The 26801-nt window shown below is 43.2% G+C and overlaps 1 protein-coding gene across 3 annotated transcripts in view; it reads right to left on the reverse strand.

Annotated features, from left to right (window-relative positions):
- ARHGEF37 (Rho guanine nucleotide exchange factor 37) overlaps positions 1 to 26801 on the reverse strand; it is a 280710-nt gene that overhangs the window by 13294 nt on the left and 240615 nt on the right. For 2 of the 3 annotated variants that reach the window (XM_069244612.1, XM_069244611.1), the window contains exons 7-11: positions 18326 to 18430; positions 7998 to 8108; positions 5066 to 5395; positions 4065 to 4193; positions 1335 to 1563 (exon numbers count right to left, since the gene is read on the reverse strand). In XM_069244612.1, the coding sequence (XP_069100713.1) occupies positions 1335 to 1563; positions 4065 to 4193; positions 5066 to 5395; positions 7998 to 8108; positions 18326 to 18430 (904 nt within the window). The remainder of the gene's footprint in view (positions 1 to 1334; positions 1564 to 4064; positions 4194 to 5065; positions 5396 to 7997; positions 8109 to 18325; positions 18431 to 26801) is intronic. The other variant, XM_069244613.1, reaches the window with a different exon arrangement.

Here is a 26801-nt window from a genome sequence, read left to right on the forward strand (position 1 = left end):
CAGTGGAGCTCTTAACCTTCCGATGTTCTAAAATAGCCTGATAGCCAGATTTAGCGGGCTATAAAGGACATTAAAGGCCCTCTCCAGAGTTAAAGGTCTGAGCTGAAGGCGAGGGCCTTCAACAAGGGAGTGTGCCTTGAATGGCTGGTGTAACCCAGCTATGGCAGGCTATAGGGCTATTAGAACCACCCACTCTGAAGGGCAGAATGTCTGAATTAGTAAAACAAAGGCCTCACGGAGCCTGAGGTGGTTAAAATCCCTTTAGGCTCTGCAAGGCCTTTGTTCACAGCAACAGCTGTGAAAGGCATTGGAAGGTTGGAGCTACAGGCTTCTACCAGCCAGTTGAAGCCCAAAGCTACTCCGCTGTCTCCAATGGAGTGCTCAACACTCCAATGTTGTAATAACGGTTGTGTTGATGGTTGCAAAATGCTGTGCAATTTTGCGCTGAGCCAATATGACTTTTTCATGTTGAGTAAATAAGGGCAATGCTTTGTGTTGCTTTGAGTCACATGAGTACCCACACAGAACATTAGTAAACAACCCCCTTGGTTTGTGTAAAATGGATATTCACTTCATACAAATCTGAGAGTAAAATCCCCTCTCTGGCAGTGCTTAACTAGGGAACAGAGCTAGGTTCTGACAGGAGACGAAGGTTAAGAAGCCTGGGACTGTTTTTTCTGAATGGTAGGATACATTCCGAAGACAACATTACATTCTGAAGGCTGGAAAATAATTTAAAAGTTGGGATATATTCTGCATAGTGGGATGGGCTTTGAGGTGTATGTTGTGTTTATAACAGTAGGTGAGGTTCTAAACTGCAGGCTAGTTTCTGATTTGGATCTAGAATTAGAAAGGTGGGCCAGGTTTTGAATGTTGGACTAGGCTCATAGCTATGTTCTATGTTCAGAAAGACAGGCCAAGTTCTGTATAGCTGAATAGTATTCGAAATTGTTAGCTATGTTATGAGCTGGGTTAGGTTCTGAACGAAAGTCCAAGATGTAGAGGGTGGGCAAAGATTTGAACAGTGGGCTAGGTTCTGTATGGTGGGTGAGGTTCAGAAGGGTTAGGTAGCTTCTGAACTTTAGGCTAAATTCAGAGTGGCGAGCTAGAATTTAACATGTGGGTTAGTTTCTGGTTGATAGGCAAGCTTCTTAAGGGTGAGGAAGGGTCTGAAGAGTGAGCTCTGTTATGTATGTGGGGTCATATGTAAAGAGAATGTTATGTCCTGGGTGGTTTGAAAGGTGTCAAACGTAAGTTTAGCTAGCGGGCAGTGGCTAGAATCTGGACAAGGGGCTATGCTGTGAATGGGTGCGAATGGTGGCTGTGGATCCTACCTCCGGCATCCACCAACCAGCGATGTTTGTTCCCCTTAGTGTCCATGTCCTGCAGGAGCGCGACAATGTGTCCTCGTTGCAGAGTCAGGTCCAGTTCCTTACTGCCACTGATGTTCCCAGTCACTTGATAGATTTTGTCGGGGCCATGCTTCTTCACCAAGGACAGAACTAATTTCTCTGATTTGGGGCTTAATGATTGCTGAAAACCGGGTACAGGACATAGTATCAGCTAAAATGTACAGGAAAAGACAAAACACCTCAACAGTGATCTTTATCACAACAGTATTTTATGCACTTTACATTTATAAGAGGCTCAAGTTATTTCTTCGAAAAGCTAAACAAATGTACAGAAGTACAAACGATCCACTACTGTAGGTAGCATTTATGGTAATGAGGCAAGTGTAAAAGTAAAAGCAGAGACTGTTGTGAGTATGTAGTTTACACAAAGTTGCACCAGGGCAGCACGGAGAGTGTTCTATTTCCAGTTCATTGCTGAGCATCTTTCCAGCCCATCAGAAAATCACAAAGGAAGAAAAAACTTGGCTCATTCCAAACAAAGGAAGCTCTAGAATAGACTTTCAGAGATTTTTCCCAGTAACAAGTAAACAGCGCTTGTAATTCTAAAATCTCAACCTCTTATTGCAAAATGACCTACTGCACATTCAAAGAGCTCAATGGTAACCTCGGCCTGGGCTGAAAATGGAGAGTCTCTGAGGCACAGGAGGAGCAATCGGATAATTCGCAGTTTGGCAGAGCAAGAGCACTGCCATAAATTGTAGATGGTCCCACTTTGCCATAAATTGTCAGTGCGTCTTCTCACCATAACTTGGCAGAGCTCCCACCCCACGGTAAATCGTCTGTTGCCCTGCCACATAGCTCCACCTCCGGGTCTCTGATCATACTGAAAAACCCCATAACTTTTTTTATGGAGGGGCAACCATCACAAGATTTCTCAGCCAGATCAAGGAAATCACTCAATGATCCCCACAGTTTAGGTAGAAAACTCCCGGAGTGTCTGGGTCATTGATATTTTGTTTTTAAGAAGAAGTTTATTCTTAAGAAAACAAAAAGGATTCGTCAAGGAAGAATACCAAACATGCAGCTGGCTCAACAAAACTTTCCTGGCTTCAAGGGAGCTACAACATTGGCTACTCCTCTGAAGACAGAGAGATCCCTGCCAGCATGACAAGGACCTCTAAGTATGGAGGGCTGTATTCTGCTGAGAAGGCAGAGGCGATGGTCTATGCTGACCTGGTGGCCCAATGGACTTCACACCATTTTAAGTAATCCCCAATGTTATGTATCTGGTGGCCCGCCTATCAGTGGCCAACTCACCACCATGGTGGCCTAACTTTTGATTTCTCAACAGCCACATTTGTCATCTGGAAGGGATGAGAAGAATGGAATATTACCCTCACAATCTCTGTGTAACCAACCAGCGCATGCTGAGAGTAAAAAGATTTATCTGATTTCAGCAGCCAAACTCTCCATTTAAAACTAAACAGACTTGGAGAAGCACCAAGGATCTCATAATTCCAACAGAGCTGGCAACTGCTGTAGCTGGCCTCTTGGACTTAAAAGGTCACATGTAATGAAGACCATAGACTGATACCATGTCCAAGCTGTAGGCTGCCAGAAATCATCCGCAACAACTGCCCATGGTGGATGTCCTCACACTCTAAGCCTCAGTGATTAAAAAGACCATGCACAGACATGCATTCATTGCAAATAAAGGACAACTCCTGCCATCTACGAGTGGATATAGACCCATGTAGTCAGGCATAAGTAGACAGAATCAAAATTAAATAAATGTAAAATGCATGGGCTCTATCTCCCACAACTCTTCCTCCCATTACACGCCTGAGCAGTTACCAAAGGCAAGGTAAAAGCAGTACGTTGGTATCTCAAGCATGACATCCAAACTGCTTCCCATGGAGGCTTTGCTATAATTTCAGCACTCTAACCTCAAAGGACATTCACACTGTGTAGCATGCTACCATTTACTAACGTCAGAGTCTACTCAGTGGTATGAAGCACTATATAAATGCAAATACAATACATTAGAACTATATACACAGTGGGATCCAATATGTGTCAGACTGTCACATTATATAACATCCAAATCACAGAAACCACAGATATCACTCTGTATGAGGAATCACATTGTTGAAAGTGCATGCCCTTCTAGCATTACTGTATGCCAGTTATTTGACATCTAGACCCTCCCTCTAGAGGAAATACCCCAAAGCTCTACAAATTAACTATCTATTTTCTGGTTGGGCATAGTAAGGGTTCATTGATGCAGAGCTGCTTACTTGACTTCATCTGTACCCGGTAGCAATTAGGACCACATGATATTAAGATACAGTAGGATATAGCAGAAGTAAGCTCCAAGCACCCCTTGTGCTGATGTCTGGCTCACCTAGAAGGATCATATGTATTTGTGGGCCCCTGGTATACATGTCCCAATAGGCCCAATTCGGCCTTGTGTATCACACTGTCTTTTGGCGTTTGCCTCAAATTCTAGCTTTGCAAGAGAGTTTACTGATGTCTATGGACAAGCCCTGCATGTTTTCATTATGCTCTCATATTCATGTTGGAGCACTCCATGTTTAAGTTCACCATTAGGAGCACCAGATTTTCCTACTGTGCAACGTTCTAATGACAAAGTAAATCTATACTGGATTTATTTCGAGCAGTACTCCGATACATTCCATGTTTAAAGTGTACCTGCACTGACGGGCCTGGCATAACCAGCTCAAAGTTTCTGCAGAGCTCGCTCAGTTGAGGATCGAATCGGCGGAAAGAGTCCTCGACCATTTTCCAGAACAAATTCTGGGGAACTTGACTGTGTGGCAACTGTGAAGTAAAACAAAAAAGACTATTTATTAGCACATTTGAATGAGGAACAAGTTTTGATGGAAGAACTGCAATAAAGGAATGTCATGGTTTGATTTATTTGCTTTGAACCGGACAACATGCACCACATCCACATGCTTCACATCGACATACCTTGACTTATTATTTTTTTTAAACGTTGACGTTTTCATTACCCAGAATCTATGGATTCCACTTGTCTTTGGATCCCAAGACTGGCGCTAGAATATTAAATTAGCCAGCTCAAGGTCATGGCATGGTCAAGTAGTGGTCATTATCAAGGTAACGTTTTTTTCGAAGTCAAGGTGTGTCTCAGCATAGGTTGTCATTATGATGGTCATGAATCCTAACCAAATCTATCTCTACAATATGTTAACTATCAAGCATAGAACTTGTTCTCTGCACAAGTCCTTCTGACTGCCCATAAAGTTTGTCCTCTGACCGTCTTCTTTCCATTTAGTGCACACTTTCACTATCAATCCTAGCACTGTCGACTTTAGGGTGGAAAAGAAAAAGAATTGCACTGGAGAAAGGCCAATGAATTCTTTGGTGGACTTTCTGTTAAGCTGTTGTTACATTTATGTGGGTTGTACTTCAAATACCTTGAGCTCAGGTGCTATTTACCTAAAGTCTGCCACCACCGATATGATCAAAGAGACAATTCAATCTGTCCTGAGTCTTGAATCAATGATCAATTTTAGAATCATTAAATTCAAGTGGACCTGATATTTGCACCTCGCTAACCTGACCTATGAGATATGTTCTCTGTGGCCTGGACAATGTCCTCGTCCTTCCTCCGGCCCCCTCCAAGGACTGACTTAACTGCCCAAAGCAGCACAGCGGGCTCTCTTTACCTGACTCAGCGCTGCTTCAGATGCTTGAAGCACGTGCTTGGATAGGTCCCTCTGAATGACCACAAATGCACTGATGATCTTCCCCAGCCACTGCACCGCTAGCTCGTTGACTCTGGGGAGCTCAGACATCAGCATGGAGTGAATTGCCCGATAGGTATTCATGGTATCCTCCTCCTCATAACTAACACTCCCCATCTCTGCTTTCTTTTCTTGTAGCTGTTCATAGTCCAGCAGCTTAACCGAACGCTTCTTGATGAGGTGTTGTGGCCCTTGCAGGGCCTCACAGAGATTGCACAGAGGGTAGTAGGCCAGCTCCTGTATCCTCCGCTTCTGTAGGATGATGATAAAACCAGAAATATTAAAGTTAAAATTGATACAGCACATATATAGATGTGATAAAGAGGTTAATCAACATTCCATAACTTCTCTCCGAATACCCTTTTTTCCATTTTTTGTTATGACATGAGCGCTGGTGATACCTAAATCTGCCATTAGCCAAACCTACTAAACCATGAGCTTGAGCAGTAAAATATAATTGGCTAGAAATTCTAACTTAATGTCCAAATTGTTTTCTTATTGTTGGAAAGGCCTAAACAGAAACAGTTTCATAACTCTGAATGTGAGTGCTGCCTTTTTTGTGTGCATTGAAACTGCCTGGGCAAATACTGATACCACACAGGATCAGATTTTCAAATTGTGTCATAATTATGACACGCTGGCATTTTACACCTGATAAATGCTGGCAGGTAAAACCTGCCTAAATCTATAAGTGGAAACGGCTTAGAAAAAAAAGGTAAAACATATGGAATTCGGTCTATAAAAACCAGTTCTGCATGTTATTCCCATTTTTCTTTTAAAAACTTGGAATAGGAGGTATTTACTACACATGGTAATACCTCATCCTGCAATAATGCAATGTGCCACATGTGATATGTACCATACCCTATTCCGGCAAACTTGTGATGAGGGCCATTGTGAGTTTAGATCCCTCCTGCCAACAGCTCATGCTTTGTCACTGCAAGACATATTGGGCCAGATTTAACAGAAAGTGTCGCATTGGTCCCGAAGTGCCAATTTTCTTGCAGGCCCCTTCCGCCACCTATCAACACCACGGTTGCACAGCATTTACAATACGGCCCATCATGGCGCACGTTAGGATGATAGCGTAAACATTTTTGATAGCTACTCATCTCAGAAGACTTGACTCGAAAGTGTTTCTGTTCTTAGAAAAATATGTTTATTCTCAAAGTTGTACTTCAGGCAAGAGCTAGGATGTCATTTGTATCTTAAATAAACCTGGAGAGAGAGTGGCTCTCTTAGATTGAAACAAAACACACTCAGGATTCAGTGTCACCTCCTTATCACTGGCAGCTGCAGAACAATTAGAACAATGTCATCTAGTGCTGTGAAGGTAAAGGATGTGGGAGGTATGTCGGGCGCGTGCTGGAAATGTCCATCCCTGTAGCCATATAATTGTGCCTATCGGGTAATGTTGATGTTACATACAATTCCCAAGGTGACACCCTGTTCTGTGAAACTGGTGTACCTTGTTTCTGCATTGAAACAGAGGGCAATGTGTGCAAATCTAATCAGAAGCCATTTCCTCTAGTACATGTTGCGAACTTTTCTCATTGGAAATCCCCTCTCGTTGAGGAATTGTGGCAAAAACTAAGGTCCTGCAAAATACAACTTGCCTTCCAAAAAGATGGCATTTATAGTTAAGAAAAGATAAGATGAATGCAACGAACGAGCAAGGAGTTCTAGAGGAGGGTATAATTATAGCACCCATTTCAAAAAAGTGTAATACAATTACTGATTTGGTAATGCCCATAACTTAATTGAATTTGGACCAGGAGTGATTCCTAGTCAGAATTCTTGAACCTATTTTGGAAATACTTCAGAGAAACTTTGGAGGGTTAACAGACATTTTTCTTAAAATATATATATATAGCATGCAGCAGAAAGTGCCTTAGAAGTAAAGTTATTTTTACTACTCAAAGACATAAAAATGTACCTATTTTGCTACTGGTAGATTTCAAACTGAATCACAAAGAGAGTTAAATCAGTTAGAATAAGACAGACTGTCAGGAAGCATTGGGAATTAATCAATAATTTCCCCAGAGACAGTAATTGCAGAAGAAATCCAAACGCCATAATCATCTCTAAATAAAAATATGGATTTGAAATCTATTCTCAACCTAGTTGGTCCCGCAAAATATTGCTCAGAAATGTTCTGATACTTTATAAGATGTTTGGTGAAATTTAGTATCCACCAAAAAATAATATTCTGGTGGAATATTGATCATACCCCTTTTACAAATACAAATCCAATTTAATTCAGTTAATTAAGACTGAGGTTTGCAAGACAGATGATGCTCCTTTAGGCTGAAGTCTTGGGTTACACATATGTGGGATCTCTTTGCAGTTTGCTGGGAGGTGGGAGATCCACTTATAATTGGTGGATATCACTTCCACTCTATTTAGGGTTTATGCCATGTATATACTGTAAATGTGGTGGACCGATGCACTTGCACCGATAGTTGTCGGATGGCCAGCACCCACCGAACTCTAAATAGCCTCCACAGTCACTTACAAACCACTGTATCTGTGTTAAGGAGTTAGGAAACGCTCGAGTTCAGTTTTTAATATTATTTTCTTTGTATGCCTCAAATACCACACATAAACAATAAAATCTAATTTTATCCTCAAAAAGAGCCCATAATCCAAAAAGCAGTGCTATATAAAACAGCAAAATAAGCACATTATTTGAAGTAGGAAGATGTCTGTTTTGTAGCCCTTTACTAAATTGATAGTAACCTTAACTAGCCATGTGAAGAAAGCTAACGCTCTTTGATTAGGTACTACCACCGCACCTACGGTCTAGCACATTGAAGCCAAGTGTAGGGAACACACAGAGCTATGCATGACTTACACACTCGGGGAAGATCTGCTGGTGCAATTCTTCTGCCATATGCCGATAGAGCTGAATGGTGGGTTCTGGAATTTGCAGTTCACGTGTGTGTGGTTTCGCGGTCAAGTAAGCCTGAATCAAGCAAATAGACAAAATGTCACCCTGGAATCAGAGAAGACTCTCAAATCAAGTGTAGGAGAAATTACTTCAAAAACCGGCACAGAAAAAAACCGGTATCGCTTTTTCATTTAAGAATAACTCATCTTAAATTTAAATGGACATTAATGGACAAACAAAGCCTCAAAAACACTTAATAAATAAAACAGCACCGCACCAGGCCCTAGGAGCAGGTCATTGATTTATTTATGATTTTTTATGAATGTGCCGTGTACCTTGTGAGGCTAACGCAGAGAGCTTAGAGGAAGAGATCAAAGGCTTGCAAAATAAAAATTGACATGGCGACTGACTAAGACAGGCAGAATAAAGCCACTGTTCAGTGTAAATGTGTTATACGTTTGCTTTGAAAAACATTCTGCATTGTTAACAGACGTGATGCCCGCGTAAAGCAGCTGGTTTTGATAACATTAGTCAGAACTGCGGAGGCTATCTGAGATTCCTTTAGTGCGCACAAAGATCACCACTGCCATTGTCACCAGTGTCCAGGTATTATCTGTACCATATTCGGAAGTGCCCCTTTCACCACAGGTATCCCTGAGTGTGAACGTCCTGTTGCCACTAGTAGAAATATCCCCAATGCCACCTGTCACCGTCTGTGTTCATGTTCCCTGTACCCTTACTTTCACTCAGTCTCGTGCAAGGGCACCCACTAAAATGCGTCCAACCACCATGAGTGCCGATGCTTACTACCTGCATTAAAGTCCAGGTACCACAGGAATCCTTTCTGCCCAAATCTGTATCAATGTGCATCAGAATAAATGCATGATAAAAAATACGCCCATTTGCAAATTTGCTGCTAGAGAATATATGCACCTCCAAATTAACAAAACTGAATATACCCACCATAACTGACAGAAAATATATGCATAACTGTACTAGAGAAAAATGTGAACTGAAGTTACCATGTTACATAAAAAGTGACAGCCTGTGCCAAAGAATGTGCCCATCTAGATTAATGTGGGACAAAATAGGTCCCAATGAATTGTTATGCCAGGTGATATGCCCAGCAGGATCACTGTACCAGATTATATGGCCATCATAGTTGCTGTGCAGCAAAATATGCCTGATAGAAGTACTACAAAACAAAACATTGATTACAATTATGATGCCACATATTGTCCTCAACAATTGTACTGTGCCTACCAACAGTCAACCGATTGGAATCTCCATGCAACAAAAAATGCCCATTGAATTAAATGTGTCCATATTCTACTCCTCTTAATCACTGTGCCAAGGGAGGTTTTCATTAGGATTACTTATCTATGTAATATGCCCATGGAAATAATTGTGCCACATTACAGTCAGGATCGGAAGATATGTGCCATGTTGGATACAAGGCTCATTTTCAACAACACAGTGTTGACGCCAAGGCAACAACAAAGAACCTTGCTTAGTATTGATTTTAAGGTCATGCGTAGGCGTTCAACCTCGTGCATACTTTTAGCATACTTCTTATGGCTTAAAGCGAATTCATTTGTTGGTTGCAGTGGCCTTTAAAACATTTTGCTCACTGGAGGTCTGTTCTGCCTTTTTCTCCCTCCTTTTTTCTGTTTCAGATCAGTGACTAACTACTGTATTATTCCACTTTGGTTTCTTTATATGTTGCTGTGACAGACTATTTTTGTTAATCTTTGGTGCTCCCCTTTCATTGTAGGTGTTTAAGCTGTTAGCTGGCTGAGTTTTATTGCAGAATTCCATTCCTCCCATCTCCTCCCATGTCACTGACATTTCTTTTGGCTTTATTCCAGAGCTGTCCTTGTTTACCTCTGGCTCCTAAAATAAGCTTATTTTGCGAAAGAAACACCCAGTCATTTAGCTCACAGCTCATGAAAACCCCATAATGCCCTTTATGGTAAAATGTAGCTAAACCTAGAAGCAATGATGTGAAACTTGCTTAGCCTCGCATCACATCTTGAGTCACTCTCTCCAGGTCCTCTCCCTGCCAGCGCTCACAACATCACACACAGGGAATTGCTTATCTCATTTATTGTGGCCATAAATCTTCTCAGGCTTCTTTGCTCATTGAAATGCAAGGCAAGAATGCTTGCTAGACTTTTTATTCTGTTAAAATAAAAAGAAAATATTTTTCCAGCCTTATTTTCCAATTTCTGTTCAGACGTTTACACAACATGAGGTAGTGCAGTCATCTGGTCTCTCCTCAAGGGCTGCACAAGCTCCTGTTTAGTTTTAATGGGAATAAGAAGTTTAGCTTAGCCTTTGGCTTGCAGGCCTGTGCCCCATCACCTAGTGACTTTTAACGTACTTAGCTTGCTCTGTTTTAGCATAGCACATTTATTTAATTATTTCCTCCAAGATGGCTGCCATGCTCATAGTTAGGAAGATGTTTTAGTTTCACGTTATCAGTGCCACTCTGTAAAGGCGTCACTATCAGCGTCAAAGATAAATGAGATACCTATGTATTCACATCATGTACTTTCCCACTTTCGTATGACAGTGCCATAATGTACCTTTTCAAGGAATTGTTTATATAATTGCCACTCCAAGCATGCCTTCTTACCTATTGTTTGGGAACATACCTGCGTCAGGGGTCCTATAAGATCTGTATAAATACATCTCACACAGACAAGATAATCAGAGGGATTCCTACCAGATGCCGTCGACCGATGCTATCTATGCTACACATCGCCTTGATGCCGACCCAGTCTTCGTGTCCCCACGGAGTCTGATCTAGAGACCTCATTCCAAGGTAACAAGGGTTGAGAGGCTCTTCTCATGGTCATGGTACTGGCAGATTAGGTTTAACACACTTAGCTCTCCTTAGTTTAGATATTAGGTCCATCATGCAAGAGGATTAGGGCCTATTTCACATCTATTTCACATCTCATGTTATTGCAAGATGGTGGGGGTCTTTGTATTCATGACTCACCTTTTTATCATTCTGTTTCTTGCAGTGTTCATTATCCTAATCATTGCAGCCCATGCATTTTAAAGTAGATTGCAATCTTGTTAAATAAAAACTATTGAAACTTTACTGCATCTCCTTTATTGTCTGTGTATGACTGAGAAATGTTGCTCATGTGAGACAAGGGTAATCTCCATTTAACCACAACCTCCCTGAGATTTTGCACTCTTGAGTCCATGCGTAAAGGCTGCTACAAATCACTTATTACTGTTTTGGGTTTTTGGTGAGGTACTGCTTATGAGCCGGTAGGGTTGGGCCGACAGTTGCAACTTGTTGTAGGATTGGCTGAGTCGCCTACAGGCAAAAGTGCTGTCATCCCTAAACCAGCAGTCTTGCCTAGAGCGAGAATCAAACTACAACAGAGTCTGTGATTTCTGATGCTCCATCTGCCTTTAACAGCACTGTTTGCTGCAAATTTAGCAAAACGCTACATTCATTTAATATGGTTGATTCTGCGTCAGTATGTTCCAAATTATATTTATGGTGCCTTATTGCTAGCTGGCACTCTGTACATATGCTGTGCCTCGTTTTTTATTCCTAAGCCCAGATTGATTTTAGTATTAAACACACACTTGTACCTATAACATTGTTTTTACATGGGATTTATATATTGTGGGATAGTGCCATCTATCTTGGCATGTTACCCCCGATTTCAGCCTGTTTGTCAGTGTGTTCTGCCTGTCTCACTGGGATCCTGCAAGCAAGGACCCAAATGCTCATAGTTTGTGGCCTATATGTGTTGTCAGTATCATTGACTTTGTCACTGGAGTTCTGCTAACCAGAACTCCAGTGCTTGTGCTCTGTTTACCAAGTTTGTCACTATAGTTTACTGACTCCATATCCCAATTCTGATTGACACTCTGCCCCCCCTTATAAGTCCCTAGTATATGGTACCTAGGTACCCAGGGCATTGGGGTTCCAGGAGATGCTTATGGGCTGCAGCATTTCTTTTGCCACCAATAAGGAGCTCTTACAAACCTTTCTTCAGGACTGCCACTCCAGCCTGAGCGAAATAGTGCACACACTATTTCACAGCCATTTTTCACTGCACTAGGTAACGTATAAGTCACCTATATGTCAAACCTTCATTTACTGAAAGCTAGGTGCAAAGTTACTGTGTGTGAGGGCACCCTTGCACTAGCAAAGGTGTCCCCACGTTGTCCAGGGCCAATTCCCCAGACTTTGTGAGTGTGGGGGCACCATTATAAGCGTGCACTACATATATATAAACACATATATGTAGCTTCACAATGTTAACTCTGAATATGGCCATGTGAAGAGTCTAAGATCATAGAATTGACCCCCAATTCAAATTTGGTATTGGGGGGTCAATCCCATGCACACTGGGGGCTCCAACATGGACCCCCAGTACTGCCAAACTAGCTCTCTGAGGTTTCCACTGCAGCCCCATCTGTTGCCACCTCACAGACAGGTTTCTGCCCTCCTGGGGATTGAGCAGCTCGATCCCAGGAAGGCAGAACAATGCAATTCCTTTAGGAGAAGGGTGCTACACCCTCTCCCATTGGAAATAGGTGTTACCAGCATGGGAGGGGTAGCCTCCCAGAGCCTCTGGAAAGGCTTTGAAGGGCACAAACGGTGCCCTCCTTGCATAATCCAGTCTACACCGGTTCAGGGACCCCCAGTCCCTGCTCTGGCTCCAAACTAGACAAAGGAAAGGTGATTGACCACTCCCCTGTCCATCACCACCCCAGGAGTGGTGCTCAGAGCTCCTCCAGAGTGTCCCTGGCGTTAGCCATCTCGGATTCCAAGATGTAGGTCATACTTGGGTAGGTAGCCAATCCCCTTCTCAGGGCTATTTAGGGTCTTTCTCTGGGTGTTTCTTCAGATTCGGTTTGCAAGACTCCTCCAGGACTCCTCTGCATCCTCTGCTTCAGCTTCTGATCGTCGGTTTGACCGCAGACTGCTCCAGGAACCGCTGTACCTGCAACAAAGTACCCAGGAAGGCTACTGTGACCTGCAACTTCAGCTCCAGCCAGCAGTTGCAACAGTTTCCAAGGTGTGCACGCTCTGAAGACTGCCTGTCTTCCCCTGCACCAGAAGAACCAAAGGAATCTTGTGTGGAGTGGCGGAGTCACTTCCCTGCTTCAGCAGGCACCTTTCTGCATTGACAACCGGTACTCTAGGACTCCTCTCCTGTCGACGAGCATGATGCGTGAAACACAGGTGGTGGTCTGAAATCACCCAGACTGTCCAAAGGTCCAGCTGTCCAAATTTGGTGGAGGTAAACCTTGCCTCCCCGTGCTGCGACAGTACCCCTGTGCACTGCGTCTTCTGTAGCTCCTTGGGCGTCTGTGCACTTCTTCCAAAAGTCCTTTGTGCACAGTGCAGCCCAGGTCCCCAGCATTCTATCCTGCGCCGCTCCGCTCCCTGAGTTGTTCTCTGGCGGCGTGGGATCCTCTTGTGTAGTGCTGCGACGACCGCACTTTGCAACTCCCTTGTCCACGTGTCCTGGGACTCCCAGTCTTCTAAGGGCTCTCTGAAGTGCTGAGAGCCCCCTCTTTCTCCTCAGTCTGAGTTGAGACCCCCAGGTCCCGCCTGGGTCCGGGCAGCTCCTCTTTGATGCAAAACACATTCTTGCGTGAACCAAGAATTGTTGCGGAATCCAGCGACGCAAACAGCCTGCATCCAACTACTCGACGTGGGACATCTCCCTCACCAAGCAGGAACCTGCAGCTATCTGCTTTGGTGAATTCCTGTACTTTTGCACCTTCTTTTAGGTTGGCAGGGGCTCCTATTCTCCCTGGACTCTTCTTCGACTTCTGGACTTATTCTCCTCTCTCCACAGGTCTTCAGGTCCAGGAATTCATTGTTGGTTGCTTGCAGTCTTGCTTGGTTCTTGCATAATTCTTCATCACGACTTGTAGTGTGTCCTGAGGAAACTTGATGTACTCTACTCCTGTTTTCCTGGGCTCTGGGGTGGGGTATTTTACCTTTTCTGTTTTCTTACACTCCCAGTGCCCCTCTACACACTACACTTGCTTAGGCGGGTATTCGTTATTCGCATTCCATCTATTTTAGTATATTTAGTATATGGTTTGTGTTGCCCCTAGGCCTATTGCAGCCTATTGTGTTTTTCACTGTTCGCACTATTTTCTTACTGTGTACTTACCTGATTTTGGTTACTATTGTATATATTGTGTATAATACATACCTCCAGAAGGAGTATTGTGTCTAAGATATTTTTGGCCTTGTGTCACTTAAATAAAGTACCTGTATTTTTGGTAACACTGAGTATTGTCTTTTATTGTGTATAAGTACTGTGTGACTATAGTGGTATTGCAGGAGCTTTGCTTGTCTCCTGGTTCAGCCCTGGCTGCTCTGCTACAGCTACCTCTAGACAGCATAAGCTGCTAGAGCACTGCCTACATTTTACTAATAATGGATAACTGGACCTGGTATAAGGTGTAAGTACCTTAGGTACCCACTACAAACCAGGCCAGCCTCCTACATATATGTGCTATAAAATGTATGTGCCTTACTGGCCATTCAGTATTAGCAGATTCTTATATATAACTGGCAGAAGTACTATCCCTGCTTACATGTCACTAATTTTGACTTCTTTACTAGCCCTTGTCAAACTCAACACAACACCACACAACTGAATAGCACACAATTCCACACCACTCAACATAATTCCAGTCTACACAATTACACTACACACCACATAATTCCGCACCAAACCACATAATTCCACTCAACACACAATTCCACTACACACCATATACATCCAACACACACCACAAAATTCCACATCATCAGATATAATTCAATGCCACGCCCCATAAATTCTCTCCACTCCACTCCACCACACGTACCAATTCAAGCACACCTAATTGAAAGCCAAACAATTCCACACCACATAATTCCAATAAAACCCACATAATTCCACTCCACACCACATAATTGTAATCCACACAATATAATTCAACATCATTACACACATTTCCAAACCAAGCCACTCCACATAAATCCAAACCTTACGACATAATTACCCTCTGGCGCTATTAAATGTCAATGCTCCGAATCGCAAGGTTGTGCACTCTTGAATCCACCTGTGGCCTCTTTAACCACTGCCAGACACTATGTGCCCTTTTAGCTCTCTTTTGTGGGTTCCTGCTTTCTTCTTTTGAGAGTTTTCCATCTTTCACTTCCTTCGTCTTTCCCCTTTGCGTGTTTTTCCCCTCTTTTGCTTGCAGAAAATTTCTGATCATTGGCAACCACCGGATCAAACTAAGCACTGGGTGCTGCCCCTCGTTCACTAGGTCTGTGCATCTCCAGTGTCTTAAGGTTTCATTCAGATGAGTTGTTTTGTGTGTGTGTGTGTGTGTGTGTGTGTGTGTGTGTGTGTGTGTGTGTATATATATATATATATATATATATATATATATATATATATATACATGTGTGCGTCAATATATCTATCTATCTATCCATCTATCTATTTATCTATCTATCTATCTATCTATCTATCTATCTATCTATCTATCTATCTATCTATCTATCTATCTATCTATCTATATATATATATATATATATGTATATATATATATATATATGTATTTATTTTGTTTGTGGTTATGTATATCCAACCATTCAATGTCTTTTTAAGCTCTCTCTTGGCTAGAACATTTGTTTTACAGCTGAGAGTAGTTTGTGTTTTAAGGGCCTTGTTTGTAATAGTATTGCAGCAGGCCCGCTAGGCCTCAAAATGTGTAAGGCACTACACCCTCTAGGGGTTACATATATGGTTACACTGCATTACTTTCAGCCATTCTGTTTCATGTCGTTATGTCCTCTAGGGGCTGACTATATGGTTACATGACCATGTTTCTCCTAAATTCCATTTTCATTATGGTGTCGTCTAGGGGCATTACAGTCAAGATACTACAATATTTGCTGCACTCAGAAACTTGCCCCATTATGCTTTGCAGGGCATTCCTTTTACAAAATATTTTTGCCTATAGCTCACCGTGTGGTGGTCCTAGGACAATGGGACCACCATCAAAATTTTGAGCATGACACACTCTGTCTAGGGCATCTCTGTGCCCCACACTAATACCCCACCAGTCAGTGTCTTTTTAAGTTATCTCATGGCTGGAACTTTTGTTTTCCAGCTGGGCGTAGTTTGTGTTTTAAGGGCCTTGTTTGTAATATTATTTTAGTAGGCCTGCTAGGCCTGAAAATGTGTGATGCACTACACTCTCTAGGAGCTAAATATATGGTTACACTGCATTACATTCTGCCTTTCAGTTTTGGTGCGGTTATGCACTTTAGGTGGCTGACTATATGGTTACATGACCATGTTTCTTACAAGTGTTATTTTTTTATAGTGGTGCCCTCTTGTGGCCATTTTGAGCATTACAGTCAAGATACTACAATATTCGCTGCACTTGGAAACTCGCCCCACAATGCTTTGTGGGGCTTTCCTTTTACAAAACATTTTTGCGCATAACTCACCACATGATGCGCTATTTCTGTCTAGCTCATCTCTGGGTCCCCAGACTAGATTGGGGGGACCCAAAATTATAATATAACTAATAATGCAATATTTTCATTTCATGCTGAAGATAGAGGAAGAAGGTAAATAGAAATGCTTTAGTTATATGCAGGGCAATAGTATTATGTGGAATTATGTGCACAGACGACCAATTTATGTGGCAAGAAAAGTCCAGTTATGCATATATAACACCAATAGCTCTAACTCAAGCAAATGGGAGACCTATTGCATTGCAAATGTCTGTTTACGTTTGTCACTTATTGATTTATTTCTGTGCATATGGTTTGGAATGACCTTTGGTGTCTCACCATTCGAGTTTCAGTCAATATTAATTTACACAGACAAATCTACAAAGATGTTCAAGTAAAAGCAACATGCAACCTTTTTCACATCTCCCACTCAAGTTTCTTTTGATGTTATCGAAAAATATTCGAGTCCTGAGAGAGGGAAATGCCCTCAAAAGGCCCTCAGGACTTCAGCGAGCATGCATTGTAAGCAAAGTGCACCCTTACTATCTGCAAGCTCGCAGTACTAGCAATCATTATGCACCCCCAGCAGCCAGGGAAGGTGGCGTCTGCATGTGTTATGTGCCTTGCATCGTGAGTAGTTTGCTCATAAACTCATGTGTGACCTCTCCACTTGTTACGTAAATTGAGGACGGATGCTGCAACATAATGTTTGCATCGGGCACTTATATGCAGGTAACACTTGTTCGACTAAAGGGCAAATATTAGTATTGATGCTGAAAGAAGTACATTTGTGAACGACTGGAAATTAAAATTACATTAACAGATATATCACATGTCACATTACATTAAAACAATGTCATTCGATGCAACCATAATGCTCACTATTAAAAGAGAAAAAAAAATGGAAGAGACATAAATCACTGTAAAGTAGCAAAATTTGCAATATATAATATATAATGAATGTGCCTGTACTACAATTACTAATCTGTGCATCTAATTTCTCCCATTAACGGGGTTTTACGCACCGGACCCGTCATCAGGGCAAAAAGATGTTTAAAATCTTTTTAACACTCACAGCGATAACAGGTGCAGGCGTTGAAAAAAATCTTCTGGAGAATAGCACATTTTTTCTGTTTCGTAGTGGAATAGATTAACCTTTCATTTAGATTTACCGCAACAAATTAATATTTGAGTCATAGCATGAATCATAACTGTCGATTAAAGGTGTGTGCCAAATTAATAGGGGTGCATTTGGCTCTTGCGTGGCTTGGCGTTATTTATGGTGCAAGATATTGGTATTCTCACATTGAGGAACTGACTAGGTCCTCAGGCGGTACAGGAAATCAATGCTCTGCCACACTTCTCGCAGTGATTGGGATCAATTTTCCTGCTACCCGTCATTTAATGCTTGCTTATAATGGGATCGCTTAATTCAAGTCTGGGGCATAATTGAAGACTGCTTAAGCTCATAAAAGAGCAGAGGCTCCATCTCTGAGCCATGGACCACAGGGCAGCAAAAAACCCAAAGCTGCATATAGGACAGCGGCTGGAGGCTCCAGTAGTGCTAGCGGGTACGCGCAACCCGTTACTGACCCTGTTCACCCCTTTTGACTTTTGGCCCTGTTGAGAAATCTTCCCCATAACCCAATAGGCAGGATACTTCTTTTTCCTACCTTACTCTGGGGATTCACTAAAATGTTCATCCAAGTGCCCTTGGAACATGTCAAAGAGAATAACACAGAGGAGGAGAGTGTAAAATTACCTCAAGATTATTCAAGTAAGAAGCGACATTCTCCCTTAAGTCGGTCACACGCGACGCCAGAGTCTGAAACTTTTCTACCAAGATGTCATATTCTTTGTCATCGACCTGCAAGTGACGAACAGTGGAAGGTGTTAAGTCTTTTCGATCTACGGCACATACACTAAGTCATGAAATAATACCTGTTTAAGCTCTTTATATTTCAATTTTTACGGGGAAGCAGTTATGGATGTAGATCAGCCCACTGCTAACCACTGCACTTACCACTGTGGTAATGGCAATATGATGCAGTGTGTGCATACCTCAAAATAATCAACGTATACTGAACGCAAACTACTTAATAATCCTTCAAACCAATAGTATCTCTGTGTTATAGTCAAATATATTACACAATCATGTTAAGCTCATTCATGGCTGGATCTGAAAATCATTAATTATGAGGTTTAATGTGTTTTTAACTGTTTCATATTTTCCAATGCTCATTACAGTACTGCAGAAATTTGAAATATTAATTCATTAAATTACGCTATGAAAATTATTTAGGGAATCTCAACCTACTGTGATAAGAACTGAACCTGGTGTGCTCAGGGTGCTCCCACTGGAATAGCATATTTAAGGGTATCACACAGCTTTGTTCAGAAACAATTACAAATTAAATTAAGACGCTGCAGGACATGTGGCCCACTGGGAGCAACCACTCAAGTACAGTAGCTGCAATATTTCCATTGACGAGATAGAGTACACAATTAAAGAATGAATTAGTGAACACAAAAGTAACATATACACCAAGATTCCAAAATTCACGACTGTGCAATCAAGCTGGCCACATCCATCATTTGGGTTTGTAACTCTTTCACCATATAGTACCGTCCATACGAGGAGGTGATCATATATCACTTCTGCAATGGCAGGCCTATTGCACACACCCACTTGATTCTTTTTTCCTGAAGGAATAAATGAACATCAGGATTTAAGCTGTTTCATACCGCTGTAGAAATTGAATGGAGCTACAACAGATTTAGGAATAAGACGGTGGATAGCATGTGACTGTCTGCTATGTCCATAGCGAGGACCAATGGGAAGAAGACGATCTCTAAGTGAAAGCAGTAAGAACACACAAGGCATATTGACAAACATAAGGACTTTCAAAATTGTATACACATAGCTTTGTTAAACGTGTTGCTAGTGCTGGCTTTGGTAAATGTATGCACATTTTTGCATCATTTTATGTTTAGCAGTGAGATAATTGGAGAACCATTGCATATCCCCTGATGTAGTTCCAGAAATCATAAAACGGTAGCGGTTCATTTAAATCACACTGCATTTTGGGACAATTTCAACGTATCATTTGTAGAACATTTTAATCATTTTTTAAAATGTTGCATGAACATTGATTGCATTATTGTTTAATACAGTATATGTGAATATTCTACTGAGTTATATTTGGTTTGAAAGATTAATGAATCGTTTGCACAAAATATGTATTGAATATTTTGATATACGCATACTACTTCACCCAAGTGTACAAAGTCATATTTTCATGTGCATTTGTTGTAGATAAATAGTGTCAGATTGGCGTTACAAAACCACTCCAAATTTTCATTACTTATCTGTGTTGTAGTTATAGTGATATGCACATAGTGAACTGCAAGGTCAGACTGGGACACAAAATAGGCCCAGACACCAAAATAAAGTGGATCCTGTTTGAAATTCGGTCTCTATTTCGCAGTGATATGCAGGGTCGCCTGTTCAAGTAGGGACTTTCACTCTAGTCAGGCTAAGAGAGCCACATAGCTAAGAAAAACACCCTGCTCACTCCCCTGGTAGCTTGGGACGAGCCGTCAGGCTTATCTCAGAGGCAATGTGTAAAGTATTTGTACACACACACAGTAACATGGTAAAAACAACATAAAAGTACTTCTCATTGGGGTGTGGCCAGGCGAGCCATCATGGCGGCTGCACTTTGAGGGAGCTCCCGCTCTACCGATCTGACTGCTGATCCTGCCTGACAGCTGATCCAACCCCGCTGGCTCGCACGAGTGGGGTTGCTGATGCTGAGTACAAGCTTGCCATTATTTGTTCCTTGCTAATGTGAATGTAGCTGTCCGGCAGACTATCCGTATATGAGCGGGGTATCTAGATGTAGTTAGCTGAGCACCTCCACAAGTTATTGTAGTTTCAGATGTTTTTGGGGTCCACAGATGCTTCTAGGGTGGGAGTGTGGGGTGGAGCGGTGTTGAGGGGATGGGGAACTGTTTTGATTAGCATAATAGTTTGTATTGCACGTTCTCTTCCAGTTCAATGGAAGACCTTGTGTACAACTGATGCCATGCACAAACATGTTCTGAAACACCGATGTAGGACTAATGTTGGATCGAAACCCTATGGTTTATGTGATCAGCTGGCCACATGGGGTGTCCTCTGCCTATGGGGACGCTCCGTGGCCTACACACATCCACCCCTACAGTTAGCATGATCTCAGTAATTTCATATAATGTTAACAGGCTCCTTCACCGTATTAAAAGGACTGCAGTACTTAGGTTTATCAAGAGACATGCCCCGGGGGGTGGTCCTCCTGCATGAAACACATTTATTGGGGACCCATTGCTCCTTTTTGGGGCGTTTCGGATATGACAGGTTTTACCATTCTGGTTTTACCCGAGGTTCCCGGGGAGTGGCACTGTTGATTCAAAAGTCGCTACCACTGACAGTGACAAAGGTTCACAGGGACCCCTTGGGGACATACATTGGAGTAGAGGATCGGATAGAGACCAAGCAGTATAATTTTGTGTCCTGTTACATTCCCCCACATCTACTGCAGCCTACCTGCGGGGCAATTGGCTCGCTGTTGGCGTCACTCCCGGACGGTTTCACACTGGTTGGGAGAGATTCAAAGCTGTGCTGGACCCAATTGAGGATGTCTCTGTGGAGCCCAGCTCTGCCCGACGTCTCAGTTTGGTGTGCCTTAAGGCCTGGATGGATTTGTGGGGTTTATTGATGTATGGTGGGTCTGGCACCCATGCGAGCGGGCTTATACCCACTGATCTGCTGCCCATCACAACGAGACCCAAATTGACATCATCTGTGTTCCGGCAGCAGATATCATGATGTCGGTTTGTTGAGGGGGAACTTGAGGCCTCTTCCGCTGCAATGTGGTCTCAGTGGACTCGGGGGTGAAGCTATGGGCAGCCTGTAAGTCAACAATGCAAGGCACTATTAAAAGCTATATTCGTGGGCAGGAGCAGCGTCAAAAGGCAAAATGCACTCAGCTCGAGGCTAAGATATTGGAGTTGGAGGGCCAGTCCGGACACTCTGACACGCAGGAGGTACTTCGCCTTCTGGCCCTGGTGCGGTCTGAACTATGCCAAATATCCCTAGAGGATGCCAAACAATGCTGGCAGGCACCAACTAGCAGAGTGTATGAGATGGGTGTTAAGTCTGAAAAGTTGCTTTATTGGTTGGCAACGCACAAGACAGCAGCCAGGGTTGTGCCCAACATACACGATATGGAGGGAAACCTCCAAGTAGCATTGGCAGCAGTAGCCCGGGAATTTGTGGTCTACTACTGAGACCTATATGCTAAGGACCCCCTCCCACATGTGGCGAAGGAGGGCTCTGTGGTGTGGGATCTTCTGCTATTGACTTTCCCACCTAATCTTGCCCAAGATTTGGACCGACCATTGTCAGCAGATGAGGTGGATGCTCCAATATCCGAGCTTAATGGGGGGAAAACGGCGGGCCGGATAGATAACCAATTTAATTTCATAAATGGTTCAGTTCACTGCTGGTGCCCAATCTCTTGAACCTCTATCCCAATGCATTGTCGCGGGGAGCCTTCCCCCCTGAACTGGACTGCGTGGTCCTGCCAAAGGAAGGACTGCCTCCGGACCAGTGTGCTCATATCAATCTCCCTCATCAATGCTGACAAAAAAAAATATGCCAAAATATTGGCTTTGCACCTTACTTGTACGCTGGCCCATCTCATTCATCCGGACCAGTGTGACTTTATGCCAGGCAGGAGTACACAGCACTGCATCCGCTGTGTTCAGGTGGCCTTATCTCGTGGCTCACAGTCCAATGGTCCTCTTGCTCTTCTTTTAATTGATTTTCGCAAAGGCATTTGACAAGATCTTGTGGGAATACATGGAGGTTATCCTGCTACGTATGGGGATGGGGCAGCAGGTCCGCCGAATGATCCGGATTCTGTATCAGCACCCTAAAGCCCAAGTCCGGGTGAATGGAGTGCTGTAACACGCATTCCCCATCCAACGAGGAATGCGTCAGAGATGTCCTTTATCTCTGTTGCTTTTTGCGCTGACCATTGAACCCCTGGAGAAGCTAACCTTGGATGTGCGGCTGGAGGTGGGGAGATGGCATGGAAGACAGAGTGGCGTTATATGCAGACAATGTCCTGGTATTCTTAGGGGATCCGTCCCAGATGTGTGGAGTTGTTGGAGAGATTTGGGGAGGTGTCTGGGCTTCTAGTCAATACGCAAGAATCAACTCTGGTGGAGGTAAGGAGGGATGCTCGGGGCAACACTGGTGCCCCCAATTCTTGGTGCGCAAAAATGCGTTTAAATACCTGGGGATCCACATCTCCCTCCTTAGGATGACCCGGCATACCAACTCGAAATCCACAAGGTGGGCTTTGGCGGCCTGCTGGGGCTGCTTTACGGAGGCAAGATTCCTGTCCACGTAGCTCCCTGTACCCGGATAGCTGTAGGTTGCTGGAGAGCGGCCCTTAAACTAATAAAATGGTACTGGCACTTTACTCAATTGACTCCACTGTGGCAGGGGGAATGGCTGCATCAACTCACTACACTGCAGGGGTTTAATCAATGGGACTCAATAGGGATCACCTACTTGGGTGACGTGTACACAGGAAGTAGTCTTTTGTCATTCCAGGATCTAAGAGAGCACTATGGGCTACATAAGTCACAATTCTTTCGGTACTTGCAGCTGCGTCAAGCCTTGTGGACCCACATCCCTCCTAATGCCCAACTCCCTGATCACAGCCAGCCTGAGGCTAAATTACTAACTGGGGGTTTGGGGAAGAAAGCAATATATCACATTTACAAGTCATTACTTACGAACGCACCAGATGGGCTTGACCACCTGCGACAGAAATGGGCACATTGGGTCTGGGAGTTGGATGACTACGACTGGTGGGATGCTTCATTGGCCCTTAGGGAATCAACCATCTCAGCTAGGTTGAGGATGATACAGTTCAATTACCTACATGCATCTTACTTAACCCCAGCAAGAATCTCCAGAATGTCCGGCAGGGTGTTGATCACATGTGCTAATGTGACATCCCAGACGGTGATTTATGCGGCCAGAAGGTGCCCGGAAAAGTATCACAAAATATGGGGGAATTGGTGGACCCACCATGGAGTTCTATTGTAATGTTACCTTTGATTGGTGGATCATCTATGATTTGTTTTCTGACTATGTGAATTCTGTGATGGACAATTTTGGAACATGCTCTGTGTACACTATTCTAAACTCACTAAAATCAATAAAATTTGGTTATTCAAAAAAAAGTACTCCTCACTAGTTTAGAAAAATAGGCACTATTTATCTGTTAAAGAAGACCAAAACGACAAAAATCCAATATACACAAGCAAAGATACAAATTTTTTAAGAATAAATCTCAGTAAATAGCTTTGAAACACAATGTCTTGAAGGAGTCTTTCCCAACAGTCTGACACGACTTGTAAGGGAGTTGGCAGGTCATGGAGTAGCACGGACCACAGGTACAGTACCTTTTGAAAACAAGGAAAAAAAGACGTTGCATTGAATTGGGGAGGAGAGGCATCACTGGAGCAGGTGCGGTGTTGGTTCCTTACTGCTACCGGGGAGGTGAGGCGTCAGTTCCTTACTGCTAGGCAGGGGATGTGAGTCATCAGTTCCTTACACTGCAGGGGAGATGATGCGGCGCTGGTGGCATCGGTTCATTATGATTTGGTGGGGTCGATGAATCCTGCAGGTCAAGACGCGATGTGTTGACTTTGCTGTGTCCCAATAACACCACAGGACCACATGTGCTGCTGAGGAGTCGGGTGTCACGGAAGTTGATGACACGGCACTCAGTAATCATGCTGTGGGAGGACTTCAGAGGTGCTGTGGCAGCGTTGGGCCTGCGGCATCAGTCGCTGCATTCAGCTCAGACCACGGCTCCAGTGCAGACAACAGCGTGCAGTCAGATCGCAGCGCCGGTCCTGAAGTTGCTCTGGAGTCTATGTACTTGGTTTCTTCTGGGACACACCAGAACTCACTCCCAAGTGCCCAGGTACTAGATTTGGCACCACTTGGCGTATAAGGACTCTCAGCAATAAAGTCTAGGTGCTGGCAGATTAAGTCTTTGATGTCCCTGACACTTTTAAGAAGAAGCAAGCTTAGGACAAGCCATTGGAGAACCTATGGATACAGGATGTAGAAATCAAAGTCCAGTCCTTTAATTCCCAGGACAGAAAAAGCAAGCAGCACAGCGAGGCAACAGGTAGAGTGACAGCCCTGCCTACGGCATCTAGCTCTTCTTTCTGTCAGAATGTCCTCAGGCCAGAAGGATTCTAACTTTGTGGGGTCAGAGGTCCACTACTTATACCCATTTCTGTCTTCGAAGTAGCCAAACGTCAGAGAGAAGTATCTGTAGCGTACAAGACCCTTTCTTTCCAACCCTGGCCCCAGACTCACTCTAGGGGGTTGGAGACTGCTTTGTGTAAGGACAGGCACAGCCCTATTCAGGTGCAAGTGTCATTCTAGCCCAGGAAGACCCATCAGGATATGCAGGACACACTTCAGCTCCCTTTGTGTGACTGTCTAGAGTGAATTCACAAACATCCCAAATGTCATCCCAACCCAGACATGTATTCCACAGCCAGGGAGAGGTACAGAATGGTTAAGCAAGAAAATACCCACTTTCTAAAAGTGGCATTTTCAAACTTACAATTTAACAACCAATTTCACGAAAAGATGTATTTTTAAATTGCGAGTTCAGAGACCCCAAAGTCCACATCTCAATCTGCTCCCAATGGGAAATTACACTTAAAAGATATTTCAAGGGAATCCCCATGTTACCATATGGGAGAGATAGGCTTTGAAATATTGAAAATCAAATTAAGCAGTATTTCACTATCAGGGCATGTAAAACACACCAGTACATGCCCTACCTTTTAAATACACTACACTCTGCCCATGGGACTACCATTGGCCTACTTTAGGGGTGACTTACAGGTAATAAAAGGGAAGGGTTGGGACTGGCAAGTAGGTGCAGGTCGACATGGCAGTTTAAAAGTGCACGCACAGGCACTGCCGTGGCAGGCCTCAGATATATTTACAGGGCTTCTCGTGTGGGTGGTACAATTAGTGCTGCTGGCCCACAAATAGCAATTGATTTACACGTCCTGCGCTCACACCGTATACTGTTCTAGGGACTTACTAGTAAATCAAATATGCCAATCATGGAGAAATCAATCACCAATACATCTTAGAGAGAGAGCATATGCACTTTAGCACTGTTTTTTAGTGGTAAAGTGCCCAGAGTCCTAAAGCCAACAGAAACAGGTCAGACACAATAGGAGAAACAAAGCAAAAAGTTTGGGATAACTCTGCAAAAGGGGTCATGTTCAACAGATCGCCATAAGCTAATCAGGACAGTTGTTAACATGTAATGACACCCTGTATAGCTGTTTTGCAAGAGACGGAAGTCTGTGTATATGTTTGCTGCAGGCAATGTTTGTGGTAATATCAAGGAATCAACCAAAAAAAAGGACCACCAGTTGATAAAAAGTCCTACAAACAGCTATAAAAACCTGCCCATACACCGACCTGTAAGACCTGTCCGTAGCACACTTTCAGATTGCCCTATAGTCACGGTCACTAGAATTATGCGCCAGGAGAGGGCCGAATTATGCGGTAGGGTTGAGTAAATTATGATGCATGAACGGGCTAATTATGCAACGCAATGCAGCACATTTTTAATAGTATCATTTAATTATTTTTTTACTTTTTTCCATTGTTAATACTGTCTGGGCATTGAGTGAACCTCATTAGTACCAGCTTAATACCTAAATGTAGCAACAAGCAACAGAAAGGTGACCACTCACCCTTTTGCAAAAGGCCTTTCACTGGGCAGCAACATGTGCCGCTGCATTTTTAGTAACTTTTGAACTGACACAATTTTTGTTAAAATCTGGAGGTTATGCAGCAGATGGCGGATTAGGGGGCAGATGTGGCAAATATAGAATTATGCAGTGGCCCTGCCTACAGGCCAGCCTAACCCTGGTGAACGGTTTCATTGTCTTCATTATCGTGCTGATGCTACCAATGTTATGAAATATTTTTCCCAGATGCTGTGATTTTTACCGAAGCGTGATCAGTATGGCGGTTACTTAAAAGCATGAGATTTGGAAAACTGCACTCCTTAGTAAGAGTTTGCAAGCCACACCCCAGTTATTGAGTTTAACGGATTTAGCTA

The sequence above is a fragment of the Pleurodeles waltl genome, chromosome 7, assembly GCF_031143425.1.
Source record: "Pleurodeles waltl isolate 20211129_DDA chromosome 7, aPleWal1.hap1.20221129, whole genome shotgun sequence".
NCBI lineage: Eukaryota > Metazoa > Chordata > Amphibia > Caudata > Salamandridae > Pleurodeles > Pleurodeles waltl.